The sequence below is a fragment of the Pomacea canaliculata genome, linkage group LG3, assembly GCF_003073045.1.
Source record: "Pomacea canaliculata isolate SZHN2017 linkage group LG3, ASM307304v1, whole genome shotgun sequence".
In the NCBI taxonomy this organism is placed as follows: Eukaryota; Metazoa; Mollusca; class Gastropoda; order Architaenioglossa; family Ampullariidae; genus Pomacea; species Pomacea canaliculata.
Genome location: NC_037592.1, coordinates 3,862,870 through 3,889,008, shown reverse-complemented (window position 1 = coordinate 3,889,008; position 26,139 = coordinate 3,862,870). Strand labels below are relative to the sequence as shown.

Genomic DNA, 26,139 nt, shown 5'->3' with positions numbered 1-26,139 from the left:
ATAGTGATAATGGGAGAGATGATGGCAGAGGAGGAAATCCCTGATGGTCATTCCCAGTGAACAGGTGCTACTTCCTAAGAAGTTTGCGTCCTTCGATACAAGATTAAACCCATGGCCTTCCAATTCTCATTACAATAGTAGCAAGTGAGTGTTTGAACTTTTCCCCGCCGGATCTCCCCATGTTTCTGCTGGGCGCAAACACGTGTTTTCGAAGAGAGGAACGTCTCTTCGTTGTCTTGCCTGAACTTCAACGTAGGTAGGTGTATAAATAGGTAGGACGCAGGTGGGTAGGAGCGCACACTGATTGTGCTTTGCTCCAAGATAACAATGGCAGAAGCTGCCCTAGCCGCCAGCCTCGTTTTTGTATGTTTGGGTCACGCCATCTCCAGCGATTTGCTGCATCTGAGGGAAGGAGCCGTTGGCATCAAATTCCTGCTGACAGTCAACGACACCTGGGATCCAAAGTGGGTCATCAGATCATTTCCGTTGCTGTTTACATCTTAATAAGCTTACGCAGTCAACGGACAGGCACTAGACCTACATGAGACCGCTTAATTAAAAATTGGATCCATATTAAGATTGGCTCAAGATAAAATAAAGCTACAAATACGAATGACACATTTGTGCTTAGATGGTTAGGGAAGTGGGGGAGATAACAGGTTGCTGAACTGTAGGAATAATATTGCAATATTGCATGAACAGTAGTAACGATGATATAATGAGATGTGACCTAACCCAGATCACCATGTCGTTGCCTCCAACAGTGGCTGTATCGCTACCGCGGCCACACCCATGCTCATCAGCGGCCGGAAGTACAACGAAAGCGAGGCTGTGCAGGTGGGCAACTGTGACCATGGACCCCTTGAGTTCTACGTGCAGCAGAACAGCCATGATGCCCTGGGGATAATGGTTAGCAAATGCTTCTCGGATCTCGTCAGCTGCTGTTTTCTCATTTCTATCTTTCTGACCACTCCTCTAAACCAGCCTATTCTATGTAACCAAACACGCACAACAATACGACAATTCAGCATCCTCAAACAGAGATAACAGATTTTGTCTGAGAATGCCATCATGACATAAACCAACGGCGTAAAAAAAATGTTGATAAAGTGGAAATCCCAAAACAAATGGCATGGTAGTGACTATGTCGAAAGTAAACGTCTGAACTCCATTTCTAACAAGCTGAACGCAGTGACCGAACCATTAATATCTTGACTATGGAGGTTTCTTATTAATTTGTTTGCATATTAATTACTATATGTATGACTTAAGGCTTATCATCGGATCTCAAGTTGTCATAACAACACAACAATGCCCCAGTGACGGTGACGTATACTCGACCTTTACTGTGCTGCAGTATGTCAACATCACCTTTCACTCCTCCGTCATCGAGGATGCAGTGCCTCCCTCCTGCATCATCTCCTGGGACGGCTCCTACCTCGACCCCACGACCACAGACCCCAGAGAATCACCGCTACCGTCCTGCTGGACCAGAGAGTCGAGAGAGGGCTACCACATGACTTACTTTTGGTTCCGGCTGCTAGAATGGGTCTTCTTTTAGATGTGTATCGCCATTCAAAATAAACCTCAGTATATGAGCCGATTCGTCGCTCAATCTATAACCGAGGGTTGGACAGAGTTACCTTCCTTATCCCAATTACCTCCCCTACCAGGAGAGAAAGAAAATGAGGAAAAAAATGATAACTGAGATGTTAAAATGATGAGAAGGTAACGATGTAGAGCTAGAAGATATCCGGAAGTCGTACACATCTTGCAGTTCACGAGACACTGGTCTCAAGCTCAACGTGAAAGAAGAGTCCGTTTTTCTATGGTATACACGAGACCACGAGTTGTAACATGTGTGGTAGAGGTTTGTTTAGACTTTATATAAGGCCAAGTGGTTTGGCGTGCATGTTTGTCTTGGTTATAGCTTGTCGCCAGCCTGAGCTCAGCAAAAATAAACAGTATTGTCTTTTGATACCGCCGACCACCCATAGCTCAAAAGTCTCCCGATGGATATAAAAGGGGAGAGAGAAGTTCGGTGGGTGGAGGTTTGGAGTTCTAGAGAGAGAGGAGAGAGTAGTTTGGAGAGAGTTCAAGGCCATTCCGCGTGTGTCGTGTGCGAGGTTACCGGTTACAAATAACAAATACTCGTCGTAAGTGGTGGCTATCAACAGCCTAATCAGTACCACGCGGTACCCTGTTTCAACCGTTGGTCACGACATAAGCCAATTTGAAAGCGCAATAACGTGAGCGATAAGGCAATAGCGACAGTCCCCTTGACCTACTCTAGACATATTTTACAGACAAAAATACAACAGCAGATAAGATCCTGTCCAGAGCAATGAGGGAAGGTCCACTTGAAATTCTGACCCTTGCAGTTCTCGTGCTGCAAGGGGCCAAGGGAGGTAATGACAGGGAGCCCCTGCCGGCGGGTTCCGTGGGGGTAACTTTTCTCGTCTCAGTTCAACGATACCATGGAGTAAGTAATCGAATTAGCTAACATCGGCTGTTAGCGGCCTTTTTCGATTCAGGGTTAGGGTTAGAATCCATGTATTAAAATGTTCTTGCGCATCAACAACCGTATCAAACGGTCCTTGTAACTTTCAAATGGGGGTTTCTCCCCTTGTCCGCCGTCCTCTCCTCTGCAGCGATTGAGGCAAACAGTTTATAAGTTTATACAGCAGTTTGATCGGCATATGGCAGCTTTGTTATTCTTCCACTTGAATTTGGGGCATAACATCGTTAGTGAGAAAGAATGAATCCATGCGAGCATGTGTGTATGTGTGCGCGCGACAGAGAGAACGTGAATGAATGATAAATTCTAACGATCAATGTAGCATTCATTAAACATCAACACTTTGTTGCTGTGCAGCCACCCGAGATGCAAAGAAGTTTATGACCTGCTGCACTGTTTGGTTTTGTTGCTAGGTTATGCCTTGCAACAGTTGCGACCCCACAATTAGTCAACGGAAAAACGTACAATGAAACGGAGCCAATTGATGTCAAAACCTGCGACAAAGGGAAGCTTACTTTCACAGTCAACATGGGCAGCACTGACCGCGTCAGCAAGATGGTGAGGCTTTCACGGAGTCTGTAGCAACACAAGACGTACAGTGATTTTCAGTTTTATGTTCTGAACCTCTCTTTAGCTAGTTAAACGCAGCAATTGCATGTAAACCTTCAAGTAATTGTGATAACAATAAATGTAGTATCGCTTAACTTTTCCTTTGTTTGCAGAAAACGGAGAAACTGCAGCATAAAGAAAAATAATGTAGAAAATAAAGTTGAAAGAATATGCTTAAATTTACAATTATGCAGAAGGCCGACTGTCCTATATAAACTTCTTTCACGGTGTTTGGGGGCAGATAAAGGCACTTCTCGTGACAAACAATCACTAATATAGTTCTGTTAAAAGTGATAGTGTGAAAAGAGAGTTATCACTTGTAGCCGCCTGCAATTATTTTCAATTCTAAAACAGCAAATGTTCATAACAACTAAAAAATCATCATGATAATTATGAGTGCCGTTTACATTGCCACCCGGTTGTAATCTAGTATGTACAGTAAAGGGAGACAGTCCTCATTTTTAAAATCAAGGTTTGACAAATTTTGTTCTAAGACTATCATAGTATCCGTCTTTTGACCATTTTCCAGGATGTGGTGGTGACATTTTACACCAATATCATACTTGCTATGCCGCCTACCTGCAGCATTCCGTGGAATGGAACCTACCTGGAACTTTATACTTCCAACACCAGTGAATCACCTCTACCCACTTGCTTTGTCTCCAACTCGCAGGAGGGCTATCACACAATGTACTACTGGTTCAGGCTGCTTGATTGGACATTCTTCACACTTCAACAGACTGAACTATTTGTTACTCAATTACAAATATGCATACATTTTCATAACTGAACATTACCTGTCCTAATGCACAAAATACAAAATGATTGAAGGCAGCTATATTCTCATTTGCCCATTCTAACTGGAGCAATCAATTAAAAAAATACATGCCCTGCCATGGGTGTGTGTATATATATCTCATGTAACAAGCCAACCCTTCAGCTCACTCCTGAATTCTACATCTTCACTTACACTGGTTTCTGTTCATCATTGCGTACTGTGTATACCGTTAGAAAACTGCTCAATGCTATGCTTTGTAGTATGTTAAACAATATGTAGTTCTGTGAGTACTGCAAAGTTTACCTCCACACAGGTAAACATGTTTTATGTTAACATTATTTATAACACACATACCTACAAAAATGAAGTGGATACCTGCTAGGTTAGAGCACCAGTATAATTGCAGGAGTGCACATATTAACTGGTCTGATACCCCCAGGGTGTTGTGTACAGCTTTTGAATGGTACATTACTCCATAATGGAATGCCCAAGAAAAGAATGAAGAAACACTACCATCACATAACAGATGTTACCAAGAAAATTTTGGTCTTCAGCTTCTCACTCCCTGAAGAACCAAGGCTACCTTTAAACACGCGTATATTTATACACCAAAACTTGGAACTTTCTGCTATATTTTTCTACTAAGCAGTCTAACCTATTGTTTTAAAGTATTGAAATTTAGCCCAGTTGTGTAAAAAGTGAATTCCTAGAAGTTTCTGCCCCACAGCAAAATGTAAGTCACAGCTGCAAAATTCAATAAACTGGTTTGGTAGTAGGAAAGGGAGAACATTAGGTGGTGAGAACACAACTGCTGGATTGGTTCTGATACAAAGAGATTATTTTCCATGTGGTGCATACCAAAAAGGGTGTAAAAAAAAAGTCATGACCTAGGCTCCAAAGCCGTAGTTTTAATATTTGCACTACTGAATACATGCTTCTCCAGTTTGGACATCATCTTTAGATCAAGACAGATGCTTTATGTGATAATCATTCTTCACCATGGCTTGCTCAGCTGCCCTCACCTTATTTTACATCCCTCTGCCTTCATGTGAAATTTTGGCGTCGTTAAAATGCATATACAGCTAAGTATGCACTGCTAAAAATTTTTTTAAAAAGTCTAAATACTGAGACAGGAACAAAGGCTGAGTATGCAAATATTTTTACATTCAAATATTTGGGGATACTCAACTTGTACATTTGTAAAAAAAAAATTATCAGTTGTAGTTTCAACTCTGTATTTATAGTCACTGCAGCTGGTAATATACTGACTATTCTGCAAAGTGCCAAGTGTAACTAAAAGTGTCAAATTAAAATATACTGTAAATCTGTGATAAATGATTATGCATGCCTTACATTCTGTCACACTGATAACTGAATAAAGTTTCTTAAAAGACTACTGCTCACATTTGTACTTTATTGCCACTCATGAAAAACTGCTGACATATTCATAAATAAGAACAAATTTATCTTTAACTTAGATGTCTTCTAGCAGTTATATAAATTGTGACTAGCAAAACTAAACACAACAAAACAAAGGCTGACAATACCAGTCATGAAATATTCAATCAAAACTAAAAAGCTCCTTTGTGAGAACAATGGTAATTTGTAAAATATTCCAAACCCTGCATCTATTTGGATTTACACATAGAGATCCTACAAGATAGTCTTCATTTTGCACATTATAGACACACTGGCTTGTATCACAAACATGCAAGCATATTTTGCATGATCTCCTGAGTAAAAAATCAAGAAAAAAAGGAAAGGTCTTTAATCATAGCTCAAAGAAAAAGATATAGCAGTTAGGCCAAACAACATAATCACATTATGACAAACTGTAATTAAATGAAAATAACACAAAAAACATAAAATACACCACCTCATACCAATGAGTTTGTTCCTGGATTCTTCCAGATTATGGAAGTCCATCAAAAATGCTTAAAGCAATAGATAGAATGCAAAAAACTTTAAAATGAAAACAGCTAAACTGCAACTCATCTCTGTTACAAGCTCAGTGCATAAAACATGCACATATCCAATAACAAACATGCAAGTGGACAGCCTATATGTGTCGCTGCAAGCTTCTACTTTCACCTACTTAGTACGAAAAACTCGGGCATGACACCAGCTTCTGGCAAGTGGGACACTGTCTGTCTTGTGCTACCCATTTGGTGAAGCACTGGAATAGAAAGATATATACTACTTAAGCACCATTTAAAATCTTATCCAAATGTCCTGCTCCATAAGTGTGTGGAAAATAAAAAGAGAAAACTGACCAGCAACAGAAAAAATGTACTTCTTGCTACTCCATGTGTGTGTGTGTAAACTGACCAGCAACAGTCAGAGCTCTACACCATGTCAGCACCTGAGGCTATCTCATGGCGAGAATAAAGTATAGGAACATTTGAAGGTTGACATACAGACATTTGAAGAAGATATACATTATTCTTTTCTTATTCAAATACAATAAGCTTTCTAATTAACAGGGTCTTTTTCATATTAGGTGAAACATTTGGATAGACTTAAGATAAGCTATGATTGATGTGGACGAAGACTTTATAAAAAGTTAATTGAGAATCTGGGCTGTGAAATAGTTTCGCTAAACACTTGAGAGTTTGGGACAGGTAAGGAAAAATGTTAACATATCATGACACCAAGAATAGAGTGGGGAGTTTTCTCCCATGAGTAAAAAATGATGTGTGATAAATGTGTGGCCAGTTTTTAGCCTATTTAAGACCACCTCTTCCCATTGGTTCAGAGACTGCTGGGTTACGCGGACCAATCAGAGCCAAAAGTTGTTGGAACTATAAGTGGCTGTTGAAGGGCCTTTTTGGCTGGCTCATCAGCTCAAGTGTTTCCTGGAATATTTACATGGCTAGGGACCCAAATAAAAATAATGTCAATATTTTCTCTCTGTAATGAATGGAGAAGTTAAAAAAAAACTGCACTACAAGTGGGTGATCCAAATGTTGAGACTGAAGTGCAAGGAAGGATGATAAAGAGTCGGAAATGATCAAGAAGTTTTTATTTCTAGATGTGCTGATGTATTTTATGTATTTTAACTCAGCAGAGAAGTCAGAGCTATGGCCCTCCAAGAGAGTTGTCGTGGTGTGGAGGTGTTCATGGGCACAGCTGTGGCTGCCACAGTTCCTTTTTCAGGATTTTTTTGAGCCATCAGTGTATACTTGATAAAAACCTAGGTAGTCTGTGATTTCTCTAAAATGTTGTACATAGACTACATCAGAGGTTTCAGATTTCTTTAGTTTGGAAAGGTCAAAACGAATTTCTGGTACAGGAAGTAGCCATGGTGGTGTATTAATGGTCAGTGTAAATGGTACTGTTGTTTTGGGGTCCATTCCCAATTTCTGGAGATGAGGATAAACCTGTATCAGTAGAGGTTTTTGTTCATATTCATGTGGTCTATACTTATCAAGAAATTGTAAAGAGAAAACCAGGCAAAAAGCAGGGTTCTGGGGCAGAGCTCGAAGTTTCAAGACATAGGACAGAATTAATTTTAGTCGCCGTAAACCTAGTGGTGGTTCACCCGCCTCTGCATATAGACTTTGTATGGGGGTAGTCCTGAATGCTCCAAGACCAATTTTGATCCCAAGATGATGTACAGTGTGTCAGTGTCTAGCCTTCTTAGGTACGAAGTTCTGGCAGATCCATAGACTATCCATCCATAGTCTAATCTAGAACGTTCTAGACAGTGATATAGATGGAGTAAAGTAAATTGGTCTGCACCCCATTTTGTATTGCTAATCACTCACAGGATATTCAGGGCCTTCAGACAGGAAGAGTGAAGATGGTGGATGTGGCACTGAAAAGAGAGTTTGCGATCAAAAATAATACCCAAGAAACGGATCTCTTGTACTACTTTGAGTGCCACTCCATTTACCAAGATAGAGAGTTCAGGAAAAGGACATCTTGATTTTGTAAAGTGAATGCAGACAGACTTTGAAGGAGAAAATTTGAAACCATTTTCCAGTACCCATTTGGAGAAATGATTTACACATATCTGTAATTGTCTCTCCAGACAAGGTGAAAACTTTCCTTGAATACAATGAGCAAAATCGTCTACTTATAACGAAGCAGCCATATGTTTTGGAATAGACTTCAGGATACCATCTATTCTAATGCAAAATAGTATAGGTGATAGGATACTTCCTTGAGGGACTCCCACCTGCTGTTCATGGGTGTCTGTATCTGGAGTACATTTTTAATGAAAAGTGATAATAGGTCTCGGAGAAAATAGGACATACAAAATACCATGTCCCCATTTATAAACCCTTTCTAGGTCAAAGAATACTCCTATGACATGCTCTTTGTTAATAAAGGTGTCTCTTATAAATGTTTCAAATTGGACCATTTGATCTGCAGTACTACAATTTTTCTGAAAACCACACTGAATGTTGGACATGAGGTTCTGGGATTATAGCACCCAAAGCAATCGTGAGTTTACCATCCTTTCTAGAACTTTGCCGAGACAATTTGTTAAAGCAATTGGGTGATAACTATTTGGGTCTCAGGGATCTTTTCCTGGTTTTAGTATTGGGACTATTATAGCCTCATGACAAGCTTAAGAAAGTTTCCTGAGCTCCACATGAATGAAAATCACTCGTAATGTCCTGAATGCTGACTGAAGTTTAATTATGATTTGGTATGAAACACTGTCTGGTCCTGGGGTCCACTGAGAGCACTTTGAAAGTGCTTGTTTAAGTTCAGACATTGAGAAATCAGTGTTGTAGGTGTCCAAGTTATTGGATTGTAAGTTGCATTCTTTCACATGTTGAAAAGCCGCAGAATATTATGATGACGATGTAGTCATTTCAAAAGTAGAGCCTATATGATTCAAACAATTTTTTGATGATCTGTAAGTAAATTTTGCTCTACTTTCAGGTGTCCTAAGTTGATGGCATTTCGTTTCCAAACTTGTTGACACAATAGCGGCTAGTAGTTTGCAGTGAATGACCAGGGTGGAGAGTGTGAATAAACAGCAATATGTTAGTTTATTCCGACTCTGAATATATGTAGGTATATATGCAATATATGTAGCAATATATATATATATGAATATATTGCTAGAGAAATATTTAAACTGTATGTGTCAAATAATTAAGCTTTACAGCACAATAAATTTTCAAAGAGTATGCTGAATAATTAAGAGTTATCTACACCAACCTGCACATGAATAAAGTGGCCACAAGTCAGCTTTTGCAAACCCTGGGGTTTCATCTCTTCATGGCAGATTGCACAACTGGAACTTGCAAGGTTCTTCAAAACAAAGAGAAAATGAGATGGTTGCCCCATTACTGTATTTTTAACTGCAAAACACAGAAAACTCTGTACCAAACTAAATGCACACCTCCAGCCACCCACCTGCCTGCCTGCGTGCATTTGTCTAAGCATACATGGGAGTGAATCTCTTAGAATGCATTAAAAAAATCTAATACTAGCCATGGATCTGGCAACATCGGGGTATGAGTGCATCGCAATAAACTTGGCCTTCTTGGTGATGTTGCTAAACAGTTGTCCATGGAGGCAGCCACCAAACTCTTCCTTTACCTTGACTATAACGTTACTCAACTGCTCCCTGTACAACACAAGCCAATGGTTCAGAATTAAAAAAGAGATATTTAAATATTTAAACCTGTAAATGTTACTCAGCAAGTCAAGGGCAAAAGAAAAAAATGCTGGTGCTAATTTTCTTAAATCTTAAGCTACAGATAAAAAGACATTAATTCAAGTCTAAGGTAAAGATCGTTGCATGACTTGTAGCTGTTGAGGAGAAAAAGAATTACAGACTGCACTTAACCCAGGACCAGCCATGTTTACGTGCAGTGCCCTTCTGTTCTTCTTTCCTGCTTTACCCTCTAAGAAGGAAAGTAATCATTACATAGTTGTCGATGGGTAAAGTACACTGTGTTATGCCAACACTAAAGGGGCTAGCATGCATACCTCTGAGTTTGGACTTCTTGTAAGAAAAAAAGCCTGCCATATTCCCATGGTAAAGACATTAATTTTTCACCACTAAAATTTCCTCAGATTACACTACAATCAGATATACAGCTGAAAATCTTCCTCTCAAAATATATGTTGAACCTATTCCTCAAGAGAAATAAAATAAAAAATGAAATACACAGACAAGGTACACACACATTAACAAAGTTACAATGCTACCACTAAAATAAAGTATTGCTGCAAAGATACTCACGGAGTTAGGTGAGGGGATGTTTTCATGATAAATCTCACAAGCTTCTGGTGGCAAGAAGCAGACAGGTTGTTTGCATTCCCGGTTTTGGAATGTCGCTCCTCTTGCTTCACCTCATCCATCTTACAGAATTTCCCAGTCTTTACAGACACACAAGCCAGACTTGCAAATAGTCTTGCTAAAATCTTGCTGACTATGCTGAAAACATTTTTTTTCTAGTATCTCTTGGTTATACATTCCAATACAACAAATTTATGTGAAGCCATGGATAATGCTGAAAGCTAGTTATAATGTGATATTTGTGTAATATGCACAAATGACAAAGTTTAATTGACAAATGTAAGCATAATAAAACTTACATTTCGAGGTCATTATTACACTGTTACAGTAAAATAACATGTCTGAACACAAATATGCTAATAATATAACTGACATGAACAGTAAGAATACTAAAAGAGGAATGAAGGCAACTTTTTCAGGGAAGTATAGATACAACAGGGCTAAGAAAGATGCGTCAAGTGCTGAGCATTTTAATTTGGGCTGCTGAATTTCATCATGTTAGTATATAGAGGTACAAATGCATATGAGCAGATATAATGGCTTATACATGCACTAACATCCATAAAGACTCACGAGCGCATAAAGTAGGCTTCACATGCATCTTTACGATGTCGCTATCATTCATCCTCTCAATATGTCCCTCACACCTACCAAAGGATCACCCCAGACTCACCTTTTCCCATGCACCAGAATTTTCTGTCGGGCAGGCATTCTCCAAAGTATTTTCTAAAACATGATGATAAAAGCCAAAATAATAATCATGTAAATCTGTACAGATACATATCGTCTTTTATAAGCTCATAAAAATAAATCAGTTACAAAACATCACATGCAACTACTGATATTTTAAATGGAAATGATGAAAACTAAATGCTAATTCCAGCCAGAAACTTTATCCCTAAACAATAATTAGATACTCACATCAAGTTTACTTGTAAAACCACACAACTTATGTACCTCTCCCTCCCATGACTTAAAGCATGCACAACTCAAAACAGCACATGTAAACAAATGAAAAATACAACTCTCACTTTTGGTCAGAAAGGTCTGGTTCTGATCAGCAGATCCAGCAGTCTGAATTTTGCATCCCAGTTCAAACTCTAAGTCATGAGAGTTCTTGCAGAGGCTTATTGAGGAAGTAGGGCTGTTAAGCTGGGGATCTGGAGTCTCAATGAAGGACCCATGTGATATGTGGACTGTAGAAGGATGGTCACTCCCTTCCTTATGTACTCTAGCACCAGACTGACAGGCTGCTCTAGAGCTGTCATCGTCATCATCACTCTTCTTGGCAATTGCAGGACCAGGCCACGATGAGTCTTGAAGTTCTAAAGCAAAAATGCCAAACACTTCTGAAGCTACCTGATCTGTAAACTGGCTTGAAACTTAAAGCTATGAAAAAAACTAAACAGAGAAATCCCAAACCTGAAGCACTGTTCTAGGAGCATTGCAGATAAAAGATATTCATTAACATATTTTTGCAAAAAAAACCAAGCTGAAGAGCAAAATAACTGCCAACATTTTTACTGATAATCTTAACCTCTAACTTAACCTTCTCTACCCAAGTCCCTGCTGTGACTAGTGATTTTGAAAAGTTCACTGCTGCCATCTGAAATGATGTGGTTCTTGTTGGTGACAGCCTTACTGATCTTTTATATATTGAACTATATGACTCCAAGGAAAAAGATCGGCAGGATGTCTGACCTTGAAGATCCTCGACTTCCAGAATGTCATCTCTTCCCTCTTCACAAACTAAACATGAAACATTTTGAAGTTCATCTCTGTTTTGCATGCACTTCTTTGTATTGATTTCAAAACCCTCACAATCTGCAGACCTCCTTTTGCTCTTTGTACTAGACCGTTTTGAAAAGTCATCCACCAGTTTGCTATCTTCTACTAAAGACAATGCTTCTGCTGGGTTGGACATCTTCGGTGACGACACTTTTAATGACTGGCATGTCTCTGATGGGAAGACATTAACATCGACAACAGAGTCTGAAATTCTAGCAGGCAACTCCAACTTAAAGGAAGATTTCCTCATATCTGCAGAACTATGCAAACTTGGAAACCCTGAAGATGGGAACTGATCATTTTCCTGTCTTGAAGAGATTGTTTCAGTAATGTGTCCACCAGGAAGCTCTGGAATGACTGAAGACGTGGAAGTTACAGGATAAGAAAATCTCTGCTTCGAGTTCCTTGGCTTGTTGAAGCATCCCTGAAAATGTAAATGTAATCAAAACAAAATTGTAAATACCATAGCTCTTCCAAAATTTCTGCAAAGAGGAGTAGCATCATGTTGAAATCTTAAGCAATTCTCCCTCTTCCCAATGCCAATATTTGACGGTCAGCATAAATAAAAATGAACAAAAATGGTACTACCATTTTAGTATGTTACCTATTTTCTGGAAACCTGGGGGAATATCACAGGTCTTGGGTGACATCTGCAAACTTGTCTGATTAGCAAAAGGTGCATCAGGTGTTGTCTGTGGATGACATGGTGACTCTGCTGTAAAAAGAACTTTGCTAATAACAGGTATGCTAAGCAGAAGCCCATGAAAGGCAAATCTATGGGAGACCACACCATGATTTTGGTTTGACTTCACATGCTTGAACTGTGGTTGAATCATTTGAATGTGAAATAATGCATAAAAATAACTTAAGTTTTATTTGTTGTATTTCGTGGAAAAGCCTTTTATTACAGAATGAAAAACTGTGAAAAACTGAGTTACACTATTGCCACACAAAAAAGTTTCATGCTTAATATGTGCATTTTAAATGAGTCAGCAATATTGTAAGAAATATCCCTCTTTCCATTGAAGCCAAAACCATGGCTGGTAAGTCAATTTCTTTTTTTAATATTAAAAGCTAAAATAGTAATTTTTCAAAAATTCATAACTTTGCTTTCAACTGACCTAGAAACTTGCTTTTGCTATCATTGATGTCAGGAAATAAAGATCCTCAACAATAAAGTATTTAAGCAGGCAATTTTAATTGCAGTTTGGGATACCTACTAACAGATCTAGGCACTGAGGCAGGTGCTGATGATGGTCCAGGTGTCAAAGGTGGCTTCAAAACAGCTGCTTCCAAAGAAGATAAAGGTCCTTGCTGATTCTGCAGGACTGTCCATAGAAGCTGTGTTTGTTCCCGTGCAGTTTTCTGTCAGCAATATGAAAAGATGCTCAACCAACATTTCTTGCTGATAGCATCACAGGTTATAAGATTTCTATTACAAAATGTTCAGTGCTGAGTGAAATCAGAGTGGCAGAACTTAAGCTTGTTTGTATAAGATACAATTGGTCATATAAATCTTTCAGGAATCAAGAAAATAGTAATAAAAACTTTCTACATTAGGGTTATGCTCCAAGTGCTAATCTATTTATATAAACAACATAAGCAGTAGAAACTGCACAATCAATATGATGAGAGCTCTAAAGGATATAAATGAAGCAATAACTTGTGGCTTAAAACTCATAATGTGCCTCAAGCTTTGCACTTTATCACTAAATGTTCCTTATCTCTTTGGGATTAAATATCTACATATCAGAAAGCTACAAGTTATAGCTTAAAAAGTTAGATATCTAACAATGCCAGTATGATAACCGCAAAATAAAGATTCATTCTTCGCACTCACCTGTAGCCAAACCCTGTCACAAGCCTGCAAAGGATATTCCAAAGTCAGCATAGTCAACACTATTGGGTACAAATCATTGGCACATGGCGATAAACTATTGGTTCCTGACAAAATCTCTTCAAGGCCAGGAATACCTGGTCCTTGTGGAGATGAGAAAATTACACTACTAGCTGGAATGCCAGGTTGCTGCAAAGGTGAAGAAATGGTGCTGGAGGACTGAACACTTGGTTCTTGCGAGTGGGAAGAATTGCTGTCAGATGCGAAATCCAACTCTGACAAGGTGGAAGAAATTAATCTCATACTTGATGCCACAGCACAGGAAGACTGCAAATCAGTAGATGGCAGCTCAGCATGGGAAGTGGTCTGCAAGGCAGCAGGAAGGGTCAAAGGTTGGAGGTGATGCTGAAGGAATGTAGTGGGCATGGCTGAAGTACTTGTGGGGTTATATAAGTCACTGGAAATATTTGGAAAAAAGACCAATGAAAAAAAGTATTATTTATGGTTGTTGTAAAAGTCTAGGAAGAAATTTAAGACTACTCACAAACCTAGTAGAGCTGTATCCACACAACTTTGTCATTTCTCTAATTGTTACTCAGAACTTGTTAATAAGTGGGCTCATTAGCCAATTTTTAAATCTGCGCTTTTATACATGCAAAATAATTTTGAATAGTCTTAACAATTAATGCTGTAGTTGCAAATTACAGTACTCTGTGCAAAGTTGAACTGAATAAGGGGGAAAAACTCCTGGTCACTTCAGAAGTTATTGTGCAACTAAAGAACCAATTAAAAATTGGGTGTTTTACCGCATATTACAGTATTTGATGAGAGTTAGTCTAACACGATGTTGTGGACAGCTAAAGAAAATAACCTAAAGGTAATTAGCAAAAAAATACACATTCCAAACTCTGATCATTCTTATTCATTTATAGGAAAACAATCTTTTTTCATTACAGAGTAAAGTATTATACATTTTATGAAATATATTCTAAAATTATGTGAACTATGTTTTCTGTTGCAGATTTCTAGAAAATGTGTTTTAAAACAATATACTATTGTATTGCCTCTGACAGCCAAAAGTAATATGTGCAATCATCACTAAAGGATACCAATGAATACTTTCCTGGTTCTTTAAAAGCACAGGTGAGCTGAGAATTCAGCAGAAGCTCAGATTTAAGAACTAGTTTTATTTGATAATATATGAAAATGTTCACAACCTAGTGCCTCAACAAATAAAGAAAACAAGTCTCTTTAAGGAGGCATATTCAGGGAGCAAGGGTAAGTTATTATCCAGGATCAAAATGGGGAAATCAAGGAGAAACCTTTTGTCTCCATATTAGAAATGTTATATATATATTAGCTTATGTTAGTTTATCCTTTATCGGGATTTTATGATTGCAGTCCAAGGATTTAAGCAACATTTGTGGAGTCTGGATGCTGTTTTATAAGCAGAGAAATAAAATGATTGCTCTTGGTTTCCCTGGGACGACTAACTTCATGAATTTGGTGCCTGGGATGATAACAGAAAACACCAATAAACAAACACCTCCAAGGCAGACAAATCTGAATTAAAATAACCAACACAACAGAATTACCCTTCCTTGGCAACAGCATGCTGAGTATAATGCGTGGCATTAAGATGACCAACAAGATCAGAAGAAGGATGGACTTTGACAACATCATGACTCTCTACTTGTTCATCTGTCTTCTTGCCTTCTGCCACTGAAGAAACTACTGAGACTGAAGATGCAGTAATTAGTTTGGAGTCTCTTCTTCTATCAGACTGCTGCAGATCAATCAACTTTGCAGCAGCAGTAGCAGTTAACTTAATTCCGTCATCTAAAACTGTGTCTTCAGCATCCACATCAAATGTTTCATGGAGAGAATTTGAAACATGCTTGAGAAGATGGCATTCATGTTTGTCATTCATAGATGTCTTATCAGCTTCAATGCCCAGCCTAGCAACATCTAATGCCTCCTCAGAAAACTGAGCAGGACTTAATGCATCATCATCAACTAAATTCATGCCATTCATGATGGCAGGACCAGGCAGAGATGCAACTGTGCAGAAATCACTCTCAAAGCAAGGAACTACAGATTCTTTCAAATTCATCTGAAGGCACAAGTTCTCGTGTTCACAGTTAACTGACAATGCTTTACTTTTTTCTGGGATCTTATAATTTTGCTTGTTGTTTGCAGTTTGGTCTGATTGTTCGAAAAGCATTCCACTGTCCATGTCCAATGATTCCTGAAAGGTCTCATAATTTAACTGTTCTAAAGTCATCCCCATGTCTGTGCATGCTTTATGATCTAATAATTTTGAAGGCATTTTTTCTGATTGTTCTGGGAGTGTCCTGTGATCTGATGTTTTTGACCATGGATATTCTGCATAATTAGACTGAATCTGAAATCTATCATCTGTTGCTGCATTCTTATTTCTCTCTGTTTTCTGATAATCTGTGGCAAAGGTACTGATTTGCTTCAAATGGCAATCACTTTTGGCTAACCTGCTCATCCCTCTATGGTCATCTTCAGCTGAAACTGCAGCATCCGGATAAAGTGAAGGTTTTTCTATCTCTCTACTTTTCAAGGAATCACTCGGAGTTTGTTCATGTGGCAAGGTTTTTGTCAGTTTTTTGCTTGGCTGTAGGTACCCTTTCGTTGGATGCTTATCTGTGTTTTCTTCATTGCAATAACCAGGAACTGACTCTGTGGCTCCATTATAGGAGCTTTTCTCTACCAACACTTCTGACTGCATGCGTTTAGCCATACTCTCAAACTGCTGATTTTCGTTTTCTTTGTCAGAGGTTTCAGTCAACGCAGAGCAGGTAGCATACTTGGCTGAGTCATCATTAATGACCTCTGTTAAAGATGGATTCTTTGAAGTAATAATATGTAAAGAAGAGTCTAGGGTGCATATCTGTGATGTAACACTGTAATTTTGTTTTTCTGGCTTCTTGCATCCATTTTCACATACCGTTGGTGAACTCTCCAAAACTGGACAGTGCTCATGATATGACTGCTGCCTGACAGGAGATGACTGAAGGTCAAAGACTGTGAGATTTTCCTTGTCTTCAAAAGAAAAGTGACAGCTATTCTGTGATGGTTTACGCAAGGCAGACTCTGCTACAGCCAAATTCATGTACTTTTTTGAGGCATCTTGTGACTTGAACTTCTGGCTCTTCAAACTCTGGCTCCCTGCTGATGATAATGGTGATCCCAAAATGTCTGAGAATGATGGTGCAGTTTTAGCTGAGGCACTTCTAGCACTCTGTAAAATGAAAGGAATGCATCAATACATGATCCTAATGGGAATATTTTTATTTTTTTTGTTGCCAGATCAGTGGTTTTAAAATAACTGGTGAAGACAGAGCAAATGATGCAGCATTACACGTTTAAGAAGTATTTACATGGCATTAGTGACATTATAATAGGAATTTGACTTGACAATAGCCACCACTTACTTGACAAATACAATACCAATCACACTTGCAAACGCTGCTAATAATGTGTGCTCCCACGTACAGATGGAAATATACACACACACCATCTCTCTTTCTCTGTTTGCAGAACCACATACTTCTTTAAATGACAAATTTAAATATATCAAGTAAAGCAAGCAATTGTTTTAATGACTACCTCACTTGTATTTTACACATTTTTATCATCTACTTTTGTATTTTACATATTTTAACATTACTATGGAGCTTACATTCTAAATTTGTTGATATCTGATGAGGTGCAGGCTTGTTATTCTTAACTATGCTGGGTTTATAACACCCAGCAAATCAGATGTCCTCCCTGACACCAACCCACCAAAAAAAAAAAAAAAATCCTAAAATTACAACAAGGATATTTCGTCAATTATTCATCACACAGGCAGTACACACTTATCAGTGTTGAAAGCAAAAGCAGGGGTCAGACCAGCTGCCTTTACCTAAACACACCAATGCCAAGAGAAGGGCAGAAAAGATCACCATCATGTCATAAAGTGTTGCAAAAGTCAATTAATGAAAAAGGTCAGGAGAAAAGTTTGTATAATTCCTGATGGCAGATGCCTAGAAGCTTAAAAGATAAAACCTGCAGTAGCAACTGATACAAAGAGAGAACTTCATGCTGACACCAAACTTGACAGTATGCAATCAACATTATGCATAAAGGTTTCACATAGCAGCTAAATCAACAGTACACTGTGGGTATGAAAGTCTGCCATAACATACAAGTGTCACCATGACAAGCAAACTAACTGCTTACAGTGTAAGCTTGGACATCTTCGCCTGGCTTTGAAAAAAACAGCATGAAAGATGCACATTGCAGCATCAGATATTGATTCTGAAATAACAATTGGTGGAGAAAGCCCAAAGAGAGTCAAAGTAAATATGCATTGCTATTACAGGTATTTTGATGACTATCCACAAAACTGTCAAACAATAAATATTTTTATGACAGGAATAAATCCACGCAGAGACAGAGAAATGTGAGGAGTGGTCTTTTGCCTACCGCCTTTAAATTTCACTGTGATGTATTTCCGAGTCATCAATATATGTTTGTGTACATATATATTTTTGCAGACTTGAATTTTACTCTTTTCAAAAATGACTGCAAACACTAGAGAACACATCAAAATGGTTGATGATATTTTTGACCATTTAGCAGTTTTTCATCATGTTTTACAGTTATTCACTTGTACACAGTTTTTAACCACAGGATTCGCTGCTTTCACATAGTACATTCTATATACAATTTATATAACAATGTTTCCAAAAATAATTTTTGCCACTGATAACTGAATTTCCTTTGGATTTTTAAGAAAGCACTGTTTTATCATGGACTAAGGTAGGAACAGTTTATTCTTCAAATCTGTATCTGGGTATCAAGGTCAACATTTCAGTCACCTTGAACATGCATTAAATATTCTCTCTAGTATCAAAAACGGGGCCAGTCCTACGATGTGTTGTACCCTAGCTAATAGACATGCTACTTATATCCTTCTCCCTCAAACAAATCAGTGACACACATAGTAATGTTTTTCACTCAATAAAACCTAAGCTTAAAATCTGAAGATTATGTATCAAAATATCCTGATAATACAATACTTTTACAGTTAACATTATTCTTTTTGTTCAACCTCTGGCCACTCTCCACCCAAGCTTTAATGCTTGCATGCTAGGTAGCAGCTTAATTTCAAGCTGAGTATATAAAGACCGGATGAAAACACACGCACACACACACACAAAACTGCAGTCAATAAAATGTGCTGTGATACTCAGCATCAATCACAATCTCTATTTGTTAATTTGCAAAGGGTTACAGGCATACACAAAGGTGGATGATCATAGTCATTCTAAAACTTACAGCTGCAGGACGGTAGACATTATTGTCTGGAAGAATGAGGAAAAACTCAGGCAATCTGGAGAGTATCTTGCCCTTCTCAAACTTACAAAGACACTGGCTCAGTTGCTTCTGCACAGTACATACACAGACATAAGCCAAATGTATGCATGCTTGTCCATCTGCACGTTCTTTACATTTTTCAGTGACGTTAGTAAAGATGCTGCTACGGGTATGAATGTCAGAATCCAACTATTCCTCATATTATCATAGAAAAAGAAATAAAAATAACCAATTAAAATGCAAGGGAAACATATTGTTCTATCAGGCTCTTCATACTGAAATCAAACTAGTTTAAAAAGGCCACATATAGGCCCTCAAGTATTAATTATTGTCTGTAAACTAAAACGCATCTAAAACACATGAATTTGTGCATGTTATCCAAAGCATGTCAGAGAGCCATCACTACTGTTAAAAAGTATTACTACCCTGTTCAACATGAAAACTGTGATTGACGTGCAAACGCATGCATATTTTGAGAGCCCAAATACTGTATGCTTCAGGCCTGCAAAGATATAATCTCGTTGTCTCCTTCCTCCAACCCAATCAAATTATTGCCATCAAAGATATGGAAGGAAAACTTCTGAGGAAAACTGCATTATGTATTATAGAATGCCAACCAGGGGAGCATCTGAAAATCTTGTTTGTAAACTGATCTGCAATATCTGTCACTTGAAAGATAGTATTGTAACAAGTATAAATTGTCCAACTTTAGTTTTATGGCAAAGGTACAAGGTGTCAACTAGGCAAGCAAAAAGGCTACATGCTCAAGAATGGCTACACTGCAAACTTAGAAGAGTATAAAGAATTTCCAGTAAAGATCATTAGGTACGTTTAGATTTTTAAAATATCTCTTTGCAAAAATTAGCTACCAAAAAAACTGACAGTGCATAGATAGCAAAAGAAATAATTGTAAGGATTAACATCATTTCAGACCTTTCTGTAAGTGCTCTCACCTGCAGTCTTTTGATTTCGAAATGAAGCCAGGATATTCTCTCGTCAATGATACCAATAACAGTGCTCTCTGCCTCTGAGCTGCACATGATATAATGACAAGTTCAGATGTTCGGAGAATTGGCATACAAACTCAAGTCTACAATACCCTGATACACTATTGGTTGTCAGCTGACACGATCTAAGAAAATGATGCACATTTAAAAAGAGATTGTTAGGTATAAAGACTTCTGCTAAACAAAACAAAAGCTACCACCATAAAATAGTTCAGCAATTAAAAATTTTTTAAACTATTAGTCTTCTACTTTAGCAGCCCTATGCTTGACTGGGGGTAAAAAAAGGAATGAGAAAACGTCTTACCCAGTTACGAAGTAAGTTTGCCACAGCATTTTGTCCTGTGTCAGTGTAAGTATCTGTCTATGCAATTCTTTAATGCACTGTTCAGCTCGCAAATGGCACACTTCAATCTAAACATGAAACAAGCAAATGAGTTGCATGAAGCATAAAAAGAAAGAAAAATAATCAACGAAAGACCATAATTTGTATCTAATTATCTCTACAGGTTTAGTAAAATGGTTCAAAAGTAGTTGGAAAAAACAGACAGACAATACGAATTTGTAAAAAAGATGGTAGGCTTTGAAGATATTTTGAAACTTACCTGTAGCTTTTGAACTTCTTTTTTTAAATCCTCTGCAATCTTCTGCAAACTATCTGAACAATCAACACTGTGAAGTCTTTGTTTTTCAGTCACCCTAAAATCCAGAGAAACATTATCTGGTAACACCATAGTTTCTAGGTAGCTCATTTATACGTTGTTAAGATAATTAGTGTTTAATAAGAAGTATTCTAAAATGGAAAAAATACAACTTATAATTTTCAACATTTAAAATTGAAAGGCAGACAATATAGCTACTTTTTAAGTGGAAAATTTCATACTCAACTTCTACTGAACTTACCATTCTGTTTGCAATGATTTATGCTCATAATGATTATCAGTCTGTGTTTCTGCCTCTTTCCTCAAAGACAATAACATGCCATTATTTCTAGAACATGTCTGTGAACTATTATCTGTTTTATCTTTTGCACAATGCAAGGACTCTTTTGTATATATTACATGTAGTTCATCAGTTTGAACGGAAACATCATCATACTGGTTTCCAGTAATGTCTTGAAGACTCTCATTCCATTTTTCTTTTGCAACACAAATGGCACCTTCAGAAGAGGATCCTTTAGTCTCAGCATCATCTTTTCTACATAATTTGAGTTTGCAAATCTGAATAGAAGATGTTTGAGATGATTTGACAAATGTCTGTTGATTTAAGTTCTCAATGTCATTGCTATTTCCCATGCTTTGCCTCTCCTTCAGTGGCTTAAAGTCTGAGGCCCATGGATTTAGGCTTGTGGATAATTTAATCTCTTTGCCATTGGCATCTGCTTTGTGACTTTTGGGAGGTGGAAGACTGCATGAAGTTTGATCTGTGCTGAGAGACACAGGAAGGTAATTATTCAACTCAAAAACAGGAGTTTCCAACATCCTACCAGGATGTTTCATGGACCTTTCAGTGTATTGTGACACAGCCTCTACTCCATGAAATCTTTCTATTTGACATGTCCAGTCAAATGGCAAAGGCAATGGTAGTGCGCTCATGCATGGACTAGTGCCTGGCACACTTGAAGGTGTCTCAGGCAAGAACATAGGACAAAGAAACATGTCCGACTGTAACAGCAACCCCCGTGGAGAACATGTCTGAAGTGGGCTAGGGTGATGTAGATGCTGCGTCACGGGTGGGGAACAGAATCCTATGGTGAATGGGCTCTGTGAAGAAAAATGTCTCACAGATCGTTCTGCACGAAAACTTAAATCTCGTTCTGCCATTTTCTTTATTACACCCTGAAAATAAACACATTCAAATTATTAGTGCTATCATGAAAACTGCAAATATTGATTAAAATTTTCTGTGAAAACATGTTTCTCCAAAATTTCTCAAGGCTCATCTTGTTGGTCCTTCCCAATCCCAACTCCTACATGATTTTCCCAATTAAGTATAATGTTTTCTTTATTTACATGATCCATTTTTCTTGCCTACTTGATCTTCTTTAGATGTGTACTGTTACAGAAGTTTTGAGACAGATATTTTAAAATGATTACTGTTATTCCTTCAAAACTAATGATAACAAAAGCATTCATATTAACAATGCATGTCATTATATGGTCTTGTATGTTCCAAAATATCAAAATGTCACATGATTTGTAAACTTCCTTAAAAATGCTAAAAGTCACTACTTTCAATCTATAAAATGCAAGGGGTTTTCACACCGGCAGTTAAAATGTTTGGAGTTTTTTTGATTCCTAATAGGAGGGCTTTTTGGGACCAGCTACAAAGCTCATTAATGTAGGCTATTAATAGTAATGTGATATAGATCCGATGTCAAGAAAGTTTAGTTTTGAGTGTAATGTTTGCATGCAAATAAAATTGTGTGACTGACATCTGATAGCAAGTAATGACAAAATATGTACGTGCTTTCCTATGTGGTTTGTTGAACAGTACGTCGATCTCTTATAGATCTTTGACTTATAACTCTTTTCCAATTGTTAAGATTTCCTACGCCAAATCTTTTACCGTCTTCGGACCCACTTGGCAACTTGTTTTGTGAGTTACACGTATTTGTACGCGATGGAAATCTCTGTGTGATTACAGAGGAGGGAGCTGCTGTAGCTTTTTCACTGAGCGTCTCTTATCCGTGCGCACGCACTCACGACATACAACTAAGTACCTCCGTACCGTTCTAAAAACGAACTTTTGTTTTAAAAACTAAAAAAACTACGAATAACTGACATTGATTCACAGCACTTGTACCTGTACAACTATATGCTCCCCAAGTTACAAAACTGTTGATAAAAGTTCTACTGTATACAGAAACAAGTATTGAAATTACGAGCGTATTTACAAATATTCGTGCGCTCCATTAAAAGAGTTCAAGTTTTAAAATGAATTATACATGCTGCTTGAAGGCAATAATAGAAAGATAAAGGATTGGTATTTTCTACGAAACTGACACAAACTGAATATGTTCTCTTTTATGAGTGTGAGTTATAAAATGAAACAAATCTAACAAGCGAACAGACTACGCGCGAAATCCACTAAAAGCTACATTTAATTGTCACAATGTTTTTGTTAGATAGCAAATTATTGCTGCATTATTGTTGCACACACCTATGTCTCTAGTGCCTTGCTGCGAGTTACAAACTTACCCTCATATGCCGTTTCTGCTAATAATTAAAAGAGGCAACTTTAAGACTAGAAACAATTATAAGGTAACAAATAATGAGTACAAAACTTGTAGCCAGGTCCGTGACGTCACTGTCTCTCGTGAGCATCGTGATGGCTGAAACGCTTATCACATAAATAAAAATTAAATATAAAGGAGCAAAAAGTAGGCAATGTTCAACAACGGAAGAATATATACCCAACACAACGATGACCAGCAAATCCGCTATCTCTGGCGACTTCAAGGACGTCAGGTACGTGGTGGAATTTATGTTGGTCGTTTTTCATTTGACAATTTCAAATGTCTTGCGCGACATAGCTACAACTCGATGTGCGACCATTTACAAAAGATACTGCAGTAAAGGAAAGTTGAATTTTGTAAAAGTGTGACAGTGCTGTAACATGAGTTGTAAAAAAAAAAAAAGGAATATTTTGACATCTCATTTTGATTGTTGGTTGTACCACGGACGTGTAAAGGTCGTACATTTTGCTTGTTGCTGCGTGGCTGAACTGTCAGAGCCAAGGTTCCCTGGAGCCGAATGTTATAATCTCTTGGTGGACAAACTGATGGAAAGGATGATGATCATCTGTACGCCCAATGCTTTGGTGCCTCCCAAATACACTTACAGGCTTGGGTCTAGCTGTTTTGGAAGTTTCAAATTATTTTTCAGGCATCCATCTAGTTGGCACGCTCCCAGGAGCTGATACTCGATCAGGACCGTTGCGCGGGTCCTAAAATGAGGAAAATGTCCTAGACCTAGTATTGTACTAATATCTCTGCCTTATTTGTGGCCCACAAGCTATGGCTAAAGACGGTTTTTGGCGATGTAGGAACTGAGCAGGCAAACCCAGGGGTACAGATGAACATCTGAGGCCGTATTCATGAAGCAAGGGTAAATCGTTACTTCTGGACAACGTTGCGAAGGCAATGAGAAACTTTTTTGCTCAGATGTTTGTCCTGAGATATGGTGTCCCGCATGGATCTGTATGGGTCCAATACTTTTGTCTTATATAACTACCCTCTGATGTTATGTCACGCCATGCCACGTCACATGTGAGTTATGCTGATGATCCACAGCTTTATCAGTCAGCTCCATTTACAGAACTCTCTGGACTACTGCCACGGACACAGGAATGCATAGATGATATAAAGTCTTGGATGTTCCAAAACAGATTGCAACTGAGTGATGATAATACTTAACTGCGACTTACTTGTCCAAAGAAATTTATGAGTCATCCTTTCTCTCCCTCTCTCTATGAACAACTCAACTATTCCTTTCTCTACCTCTGTCCGCAGCTTGGCTGTCATCCTCGATCAGAGTTTGACTTTTCATCAGTATGTTTCTCATGTCTGCAAAAATACTTACCTTGAACATCGTAAGACAAGTACCATTCGTCATTATCTCACCACCGATGCAACTACAACTCTAATCTGTGCATTTTTGCTGTCGTGGATGGACTATTGTGATTCTCTTTTAGCTGTTATACCCAACTGTCTTCTTGACGGACTTCAAAGGATCCAGAATAACGCCTCATCTGCAAGCCATCTAGAAATGAACATCATTCGCTCTTTTCACTGGCTGCCAGTCGCGACCGTATAACCTACAAACTTTCCAGTTTAACTTACTGTGCCGTTTCTGGCACTGGTCCTCAGTACCTCACCGAACTCACTTCCAGTTATACACCACACGACCTCTTCGCTCATCTTCTGACACCAGCTGGCTTCTTCGAGTCCCACTGACTCAGACAAAGACTATGGACAGAGTTCTGTCTCCTACCAAGCCCCATCAACTTGGAAACGGATTACGCGTCAGCCTTCGTCGCTCTGATTCTCTTGCGTCTAAATTTAAGACACATTTATTTCCGATCTACGACTTCTGCGACCCTGTCCTGACCATGAGCGTGTATAAAGTGTGTCTATAATTCTGTTATATGGACTCGTGGTTATAAATGATTTAGTCTTTGTATGATTTATGTAAAGCGCTATGTGAAATCTTTGGAAAGGCGCTATATAAATCTTCATTATTATTAAACTAGACCCAGTGTCCTTGTCCTTGTGGGGTAAGCTGTTGTAGTAACAGCTGGACGAGAAGGACAGTATGCTCTCTATATGAGATTTGAAGAATTATTTATAATGCATCTGTGTATAGCTTAACGGTTATTAAAAAAGGGTAAGTAATTTAAGTGTTGCTTTTTACTTGCTATAGGTGGAGCTTCAGCTCGCAGCCATAGAGGGAAGTGAGTGATTAGAACACTGGCTTTTGAGGCTCGAAGCGCGTGTGCTGTGCGGTTCGACACCCGAGTGCCGCAGCGTACCCCTCCTTTCACCTTTTTGAGACTGAATGATCCCTTAAAGAACTGACCAACAGACATCCTTTCAGCTGGATACAGGTGTATGTAAGTTTGTATGTCACATTCGCTTTTTGCAACACAGAAGAAAAGAAACGCACGGTTTAATGTACAATTCAACCGTTTTTAATTACAACTGGAAAAACATCTACAAAGAAAGGCAAGAGATCTTGATACAGTGTTACAGTGTTACATTATAAACTGGGGCAAGTATACCAGGAGGAGTGAACAACATCTTCTGTAAACGCTACTATTTAAAGGGGTCGTATATGACGCGTGTAGTTTACAGAATATTGAGGCATGGTGTCATTTTTGCAAAATAGTACCCCACCAACGCCACAACTGTGAAGATATTTGTGAAAATTATTACATTGTACA

General features: G+C 38.3%; 2 protein-coding genes across 11 annotated transcripts; one reads left to right on the top strand and one right to left on the bottom strand.

Moving 5' to 3' along the window:
- The first annotated feature begins 1,600 nt into the window (after window positions 1–1,600).
- On the top strand, window positions 1,601–5,295 carry LOC112559227. The gene is made up of 3 exons (XM_025230288.1): window positions 1,601–2,482; window positions 2,932–3,076; window positions 3,657–5,295. Exons 1-3 carry the CDS (start codon window positions 2,478–2,480, stop codon window positions 3,915–3,917), a joined length of 411 nt encoding a protein of 136 aa, XP_025086073.1. The 5' UTR covers window positions 1,601–2,477; the 3' UTR covers window positions 3,918–5,295.
- Window positions 5,296–5,309: 14 nt separating this feature from the next.
- On the bottom strand, window positions 5,310–25,606 carry LOC112559205. 10 transcript variants are annotated; one of them, XM_025230238.1, is made up of 16 exons: window positions 23,612–25,606; window positions 21,100–22,034; window positions 20,802–20,895; window positions 20,504–20,610; window positions 20,146–20,224; window positions 19,154–19,261; window positions 15,394–17,069; window positions 13,802–14,255; window positions 13,182–13,326; window positions 12,566–12,676; window positions 11,205–11,498; window positions 10,847–10,899; window positions 10,117–10,253; window positions 9,360–9,495; window positions 9,084–9,176; window positions 5,310–6,081 (listed from the first exon to the last, which is right to left on the bottom strand). In XM_025230238.1, exons 2-16 carry the CDS (start codon window positions 22,017–22,019, stop codon window positions 6,001–6,003), a joined length of 4,488 nt encoding a protein of 1,495 aa, XP_025086023.1. In that variant the 5' UTR covers window positions 22,020–22,034; window positions 23,612–25,606; the 3' UTR covers window positions 5,310–6,000. The 10 variants fall into 10 exon arrangements, with proteins under 10 accessions (XP_025086023.1, XP_025086021.1, XP_025086022.1 ...); XM_025230236.1 differs by lacking the exon at window positions 23,612–25,606 and adding an exon at window positions 23,397–23,506; XM_025230237.1 differs by lacking the exon at window positions 23,612–25,606 and adding an exon at window positions 23,397–23,506 and having other exon boundaries at window positions 12,566–12,673.
- Window positions 25,607–26,139: the final 533 nt, after the last annotated feature.

Bases quoted from the DNA above. Each gene is read 5' to 3' on its own strand.
- LOC112559227 (XM_025230288.1), top strand. The intron at 3,077-3,656 runs GTGAGGCTTTCA...ACCATTTTCCAG, and splicing joins CTGACCGCGTCAGCAAGATG to GATGTGGTGGTGACATTTTA.
- LOC112559205 (XM_025230236.1), bottom strand. The intron at 11,499-12,565 runs GTAACATACTAA...TTTTTGCTTTAG, and splicing joins CCCAGGTTTCCAGAAAATAG to AACTTCAAGACTCATCGTGG. The intron at 6,082-9,083 runs GTTGGTGTAGAT...TTTCTATTCCAG, and splicing joins GCCACTTTATTCATGTGCAG to TGCTTCACCAAATGGGTAGC.